This window comes from Equus quagga, chromosome 4, assembly GCF_021613505.1.
Source record: "Equus quagga isolate Etosha38 chromosome 4, UCLA_HA_Equagga_1.0, whole genome shotgun sequence".
NCBI lineage: Eukaryota > Metazoa > Chordata > Mammalia > Perissodactyla > Equidae > Equus > Equus quagga.
In genome coordinates, this window is record NC_060270.1 from 119,811,776 (window position 1) to 119,819,693 (window position 7,918).

Genomic DNA, 7,918 nt, shown 5'->3' on the forward strand with positions numbered 1-7,918 from the left:
GATCAGGAAAGTCTTCTTAGAGGAAGTGACATGAGAACTAGAACCTGAATGAAGAAATGAAACCAGTGATACAAGTTTCTAGGTATCCCAGCTCCCTGCTGTTTCTCCATTTATAAAATAAGGCACAGGGCTGCTTTGATGATGAAATGTGTGAATGAACGAAAAGCACTTAGCACTGACCTAGCGAGAGTGTGAGGCCATCTTTCTGGCTACCTGTCCTTAAGACATCAAAGCCTGAAGCAAGGTTAGCTTTCAATCTTGTTAACAGCAGAGTAAGTTACCAAATTTCCTCATATGTGTGAGATTAAATTTACTCTCTTATCTATAGATGTCATTTCACAAGCAGATCCATCCCTTTGGATTGCTCCATACCTGGGAATCTATGAAGATGGTTATTGTCGCTATCCATCTACCTCTAAATTAGCTGGGGAAATAGCTTAGTAATGTTTAGATGGCCAAGTCCACGTTTAATACATCTGAAGATTTAGTCCAGCATTAGCAAATACTCTGCATTTTAAGACATTTTAAAATTAGCAATTTACACACAAGTCCCCAGAGGCTGTGGCCTTGTCTTGTTGATGCCACTGGTTTGGTTACACAGCTAATTCCATCAGAGCCATTGAAGCAAGTGTTACTGTGTGTGAAGAGAGTCCATGAGTCAATTGCCAGCACGGAATTCTTCCTGACATGGGAAGGCAGATGATCTCAACTTTTGAGTGCATACAGTGCAGTTTCTAGTTGAATGGTTCTTGACAATAGTGTCCTCTGAAACATAATGCCTGGCCAGGAGCCAATGATTATGCCACCATACAAATCACTGTGCATCTGATGCCAGAACGCCTCTGTGCAATGGTAACAACAAGACTTCTCAGTCCTGGTGTTCCACAAGATGTTGCGTTGGCTCTTTTATCCTTTACCAGACCTTGGAATTAAAGATTTTATTTAGGTAGTTTTCAGGAAATAAGTGGTGATGAAGGGAGAGGAAAAGAGAAGAGAGAAGCTTTCAGTGTAGTTTAAGAACAGATTCGCTATTTTACAATCCCCATTAGGACAAAATCAGCCTGTTTTGAAACCTAGTTTTGTTAATTGTTTAATAGATATTTTCACTTTAAATCTCTTGTTTAATTATAGAACTAAAACAACTTGGTTCAAACTGTTAGCTAATGATCCATATATCATTTTAGTAATTGCTAGCTTCTTTCAGAAATGCATTAATTTTGTAAGAATTATAGCCTTTCAAATGTGAAAACATAGAGTTTTTTAAGACTAATAAATTAGGACACTTAGAATTTGTTTCAAATGTTATTTTACTTAATGTATTATAAACCTAAAATCAGTAGAACATTCTTAAGACATTGTAATCCTCCATTTTAATTTGCAATTAATTGTCTTTTTTTAGGATTAAAAGTAGATAGATCATACTGTGTAAATGCAATTGGTGATATAAATGAAATCTAGCTTATGCAATGTTCTATTCAAAAGGAATTATGCAGCTGTTAAAATATTTAACCAAATTTTATCTCCAATTATGAAATTGTCTGCTGACTTTAAATACCAGCTTTTTCTGGAAATAACTCTTCAAAGCATTTTCACGTTAAATAAATAGATCTAAGCATCTTATTTGATAGGAATAGTAATTGCTCAAGACGAAGGAACACATAGAACCCTAAATATTGCTCATAACAAGCAATATACAACAACACTAAAGGAAATATTTTTCCCAGTGAAGCCAAAGTTGTCAGTATTTCTTCTTCTTCGTTGGTTTTCACTTAGCAAAACATTTTCTTTCCTTAAGAACTAGATATAGGCACTAGCCAATTATAAAAACTGCAAGTCTCTTTGAAATAAGGGTGGTAATTCAAAAAGAAAAGAAAGAAATAGTTGAGAAGATTTCTTGTGGTTTGAAAATGCCTTCCAAATATTCATTAAACATTTAAGTGAGTAAATTTGTAGAATATGTTCCTGACATTGGCACTGGTTCTGCGGTATTTCTCTGATCAGATGGAAGTGCTGTGTGTTATGCAGAGTGCATTCAGTTCATTCATGCATAAACAATATCATTTTCATAAATTAAAACCTCCCCTGCAGAAGGAACATCTGTGCCTGCCTTTGAATAAAAGATGGTGGCATGTGAGTTACTCCTTGACTGACTGAAAGAATCCTCATGTTTTAGAATGAAGTTATATAGACAAAATGGAAAAAAAAAATCAAAACCCAACTTGCAGTCCTCATTTCTACCTTACAAGAAAAAAAAATCCACAGTACAGATTTCCCCGCTTGTTGTTTTAAAAGCTGGAATTCTTCAAATACATCCTCTTCTGATTTCTTCTGTTCACTGCAGCAACGGTTTTTAGTTTGCATGAAGATGTCTAATTTTAATAACAGGTGAAATTGAGCTGCTGAAGGGATCACATCAGATCTGAATGTGCACTTCCTGGTCTCCTAGGCTGGCAGGCTGGCAGTGTTCAGATATCATATCAGTATTATGTCTCAAAGTAAGAACAGGGAGAGGAATCCTGGATATAGGAAGCAACAGCTTGATTCCAAAATAACAACTCTGATTCACTTGGAATGAGATTATTACATTTTGGATAAAGTTGGGACTAACTTAAAATTATTTCTCTCATGTGATAAAGGCTGATGGAAAACATATTAAAATGATAAATTTTAAATTGCACTCAAACATTGTTTTGACATTGAAATACTCCTTACTGCTTCTATCCCAGCTTGACATAACCCTATGGCAACGTTATTAGTATGGCTAACTGTTTCCATCCAGTAGATTACTCACATTTTTCTGGAGAAGCTTGCTAACTGAGGTCAGCTCTCTGGAACCCCTAAATCACCAATGAGAAGGAGATTAAAGGAACAAGCTTGGGAAGGGAGGTAGTCATCCAATGTGGCATCCGAATCAGAGGAGGAACAATGGAGTTACTAATGACAGTAATCAGAGCACCACAGTAGAGCCAGGGCATAAGTGCCAAGATGTTATTCCCTAGGAATCCTTCCTGTCAGTCAACACATCCAGAGGAAGAGAAATGCCAAACTTTTTTCTAGTGGACTTAACAATGGACAGAATCATCTGTAAGTTTTTTCCAGTGAGTCCTGGTTATGAAACAACATAATGGTGCTCCAAAGATGGAGAGGAAACAATTATACTTTCCTAAAATATATTATAGTACAAATAATATATTCTTAAGTACAAATAATTCATTACCTCTTTTTCTGGAAATAACTGAAATCATCACAAGATGTTTATAGAACAACAATAAAAGGCCACTTCTTGGATTCTTTAAATTAATTAAATAATTTCCCCCTGGCATTTACTAAAGGTATATAACTTTCTCTTTGGCATCGTATTGGTTTGCAACAGAAAACATTTCAGTTCAGGAAAATGTACAGATAACAAAGCACTGAGAAAAAGGTAAAATTTTTTTATATGTTTTTAAATGTGTAGGCAAACTAAGCTGTTTGTGTCTGATTGTTAATGATTAACTAAATCTTCCTTTAAAAAAATAGAAGAAAACATAATATAATCATTTAAAAGGATGGAAACCAAAAAGCTAAAGGTGAAGATTCTTAAAACAAAGAAAAACAAAACACAACTGTTTGTCTCTCCACCTCTCCCCCAGCCCCAGACTCATCTTCCAAGTAATGAAATATCAGTTAGCTCCTTTCATTATATACAAAGAGCTGGTAACTCCCTAAACAAGATAAACAGACTAGAGAGTATGCTTAAAGTAACTTTTCTCTTTCTGTTTTATTCGACAAATAGCGTTTAGCATTCTTTTTAACTCAGCAAATAAAACAACTATTCCACTTAGAAATTATTTATACTTTAAAAATTCCTTTAAGAAGAAATGCAACAACTGCTCAGATTTTCAATACTATTTTATTGCAACTGGATGAGTGTTTTCTAAATTGTGCATTACACCAAAATATACAGGATTACAAACAAGGTAACAGTACAGATCGATCCAGTGGTACCAGTATCACATCTCAAACAGCACTTATTCTGGACTGCATTTTACATGCAATAGCTATTGTTCTAATTATGAATTAAATGGTTTGAATTTATTTAAGCTACTGTACTAATTGACTACAATAGGTATAAATCCCAACATTAACAACCTGATTAGATTTAGGCTCAGATTCATTACATGAATATATGACAAACCACCATTTCTGTGACTATGTATAAAATCATGCATTTATATTTTCTGGAAACATCAATAGCTTCAGATTCTCTGTAAAATCATGGAATGCAAAGGAGTAAGAGAGTAAAAAGAAACAGTGCAAATTGTATGTGATAGTCAAGCAGCTTTTGATTTAATGAAGGGTATGTTGGCATTTGTTTATAATGTGTATATACAAGCTTGTGCAAGTAATGTATTGAATTGATATGTTTTGAAAGGGAATGCATCTCTTGTTTTTTTTTTTTCATCCTCTTGAGAGTTATGGATCTGGTTTTCATTTTAAGGAGAGGGAAAGACTTTAAAGTGAAGTGAATTGCTCAAATTGTGCAATTTTTTTCTTTACAATTAGAGAGGAAAGAAGTGCTAAGGCAACACAATAACTTTCTAAGCACTTTTCTGCTGGTTTAAATTAGTTAAATAATTTTGTATAAATTAGATATAATTCTACTTTTCTGATATGTATAAAAATTGATGAAGCTGCATGGTTTTAAAATAGGAAATCCACATTATAAAAAGTCATTAAAAATTCTGTACAAAATCACAACAAAATAATTCAGCATGGGAAAGGTAACAAGTAGTAAAATGCTGGTTGAAAAATATATATTTATATATATTTTAATTGGCCCATTACTAGTTTAAAAATTGCATAGATCCTAATTATTGCTTGTGATTTTGTTATACCGATCAGATAATTAATATGATCTGAATACAGCTACACCAAATTTGTGGTGCATTTTTTTTTACTTTACTGTATTATTTTTTTAAAATAGAAGAGCTATAGAAAATAATACATAAGGTGAACAGGAACTTTGATCCCCTGTTTCTTCCAAAGGCAGTAACGACAATAAATACATATATCACTTGAAGCTTGGAGTATTTGCACTTTGCAGGAGTAGTACCCAAAGGGCTGCCTTTTGTAAACACCACAGTCACTGTAAGCACAGTGAGCTCGTTTCCCGGGGATGGTGAAACTGACATGCCTCTAATCGTGAAAGATGGCATTGAGCTGGGCACTCATGACTCGCTCATGATGTGAATGGCTATCGAAGGACATAATATTGTCTATAGGGATCTCGCAACGAGGGGCAGCGGCGCCCGAGAAGATTGATCCGTGGCTTTGGGACCCTGCCAGGGTCGCTGCAGGGTAGTGCATGGTAAAGGCATAATTTTTCTCAAACTCGGCGGACGGTTCGTGTTTGAAAGAGAAGTTTCCATTGATGCTGAGCGGCGGGCTGAGGGGTCCGTCAAAGGAAGGGCTGGTGCAATCAGTCAGGGGGCTTTCAAAGAAGGGCTCTAGCGCTGCGCTGTAGGCGTGCGGCGGCGGCTTGACGTGGAAGACGTGGGAGCTGTCCATGGTACCGTAGGGCGGGCTGGGCAGACCCGGCGACTGGTAAGAGTAGGGGTGCACGGGGAAGGAAGCGCTGGCTGTAGGCAGATGTGGGGGCATGTCCTGGTTCTGCTCAGGCAGAAAAGTCCGAGGATTGAGCTGTAGGCAGCCTGCAACCAGGTTGGTGGTGGGCTGGGATAAGCCCTTGCAGAGCGTCTGTACGAAGGAGACCAGATCAGGGCTTTTGCCGGAACGCAGGATCTCTGACAGAGCCCAGATGTAGTTCTTCGCCAAGCGCAGCGTCTCGATTTTGGACAGCTTCTGCGTCTTGGAATAGCAGGGCACCACTTTGCGCAGATTGTCCAGCGCCGCGTTCAACCCATGCATGCGGTTCCGCTCCCGGGCGTTGGCCTTCATGCGCCTCAGCTTAAAACGCTCCAGGCGAGCCTTGGTCATCTTCTTCTTTTTGGGGCCACGTCTCTTGGGCTTTTGATCATCGTCTTCCTCTTCCTCCTCTTCCTCCTCTTCCAGATCTTCGTCCTCGTCCTCCTCCTCTCCCCCGTTCCTCAGTGAGTCCTCTTCCGCGTTCATGGCTTCGAGGTCGTCCTCCTTCTTGTCTGCCTCGTGCTCCTCGTCCTGAGAACTGAGACACTCGTCTGTCCAGCTTGGAGGACCCTGGGGCTGAGGCTCTCCCATCAGCCCGCTCTCGCTGTACGATTTGGTCATATTTCGGTTTCCTACATTCAACAGAGAAAAGAGGAAAACAGAAAGAAAAGGAGAAAAATGCTACATTCAAAAACTACATGTGGCTTCAGCTCCCACTCCCTAACTCTGTAGAAATGGATGTGAAGAGAAATACCAGTCCATTACAAAATGGATGCTCCTAAGGAAAAGTTAAAAGCAGTGTTTTATAATCTCCTGTGTGTGCCCCGCTGATACGTAGGAGAGACAGGACAGGGCTGGGGGAGGGGGAGAGTGAATATGTGTATATGTACACTCAGTGCGTATGTTTCCTAGTGATTAGCTTGCGCGTTTATGGTGATTACCCGGCAGGATAATATGTGTGAAAATGAGCGTACATTTCTGTAACTTCATGTTTATCTGTATGAGTTCAAAGTCACTCACAACTCCACAAAAAGGATGAGTTTGAAAATCGCAATTCTGTTCCCATCTCTGGCCTGGCTTTTCGGTACTTAGCGATTAAAGTTGAAGAGCCATTACGTAATTTACTAACGCCGGCAGTGGTTTTTAAGAAGATTATACTAACCCGAGATTGAAGAGCAAATGCATGGCGGCGGAAAAGTAGTTTCCATCAAATTATTTCACCATCAACGAAACATTTGGCAACAAAAGTGGGCAGAGGTCTTCCATCCCACCCTCGCCTTTCTTTTCTCACCTCCCACCCCCGGCCCTCTGCTGAATTTCCACCTTGTATAAAAGCGCTCACTGCACGGCCGGGGCTGGGGGCGCGGCGCAGAGCGCGGTTCCACGCGCCGGGGATCAGGTGCGGAAGGCTCCTCTCTAATAAACAGCCCATTGAAAAGGCTGCCCGCTCTTTATTGGGGCTTTTCAAAGTTCGCCTCAAACCTCCTTTTAAAAGATGAGTAATTATAATGGGCAGCGATTGGCAACGGCGAAGTTGCCGCTTCTAATAAGGAAAATAAAAAGCCTTTAGTGAGACAACTGAATTTCTGGCTCCTGCCAGCCAGTGGCTTCTGGGCGCCTGGCCGCCTCTGGAGCTGTAACAGGTAGCAGGAGGGGTTCTTCTCCGTTTCTCCACATTTTTTTTCCCGACTTCAACTAAACTATCTCTCAACCGGATTTATTTTCCAGGGTGTGTATACTCAAGGTATTGATATCCCTTTCATTCACTGAAAAAATAACTTGGCCCTTCCAATGTGCATAAAATACATACACACAAAATAAATCTTGATAACAAGGGTTTGTTTTGTTTTGTTTTGTTTGCTTACTGAAGAAGTGAGAAAGTGAAGTCGTTACTTGCTTTCAGGACTTCGAAATCACCACTAGCAAATAATTATAGAGTTACTGTGCATTACAAAAAAATCCAAAGATGCTCCTATACTCCAAAAAAAAAAAAAAACAATTAAAAAAAATTAGCAAGCCTACAGTGGGTCTTTGAGTGATGCAAGTCAGAATGTGTGCCTGCTTGCCTGCAGTTACGGGGAAGAATGTCTCAACACACATACACACGCTCACAAACGCACACATACAGAATACGGAGGTACAACGGGTCTTCAATTACTGGTTTTATTCCCGAGCAGAAATGAAAGAATTGTAATTACCTGTAGTTGTTAGTAGGTCCTGAGCAGTGATGGTCTCATAACCCTGGGGCCTCCGGATGCCGTGCCTTCTGCGTGGGGAGAATTCCTCGTGT

The 7,918-nt window shown here is 39.3% G+C and overlaps 1 protein-coding gene across 1 annotated transcript; it reads right to left on the minus strand.

Moving 5' to 3' along the window:
* Positions 1-5,178: 5,178 nt before the first annotated feature.
* NEUROD1 (neuronal differentiation 1) lies at positions 5,179-6,249 on the minus strand. Its single transcript, XM_046657832.1, has one exon. The coding sequence runs from the start codon at positions 6,247-6,249 to the stop codon at positions 5,179-5,181; it is 1,071 nt and encodes a 356-aa protein (XP_046513788.1).
* Between the last annotated feature and the right edge of the window lie 1,669 nt (positions 6,250-7,918).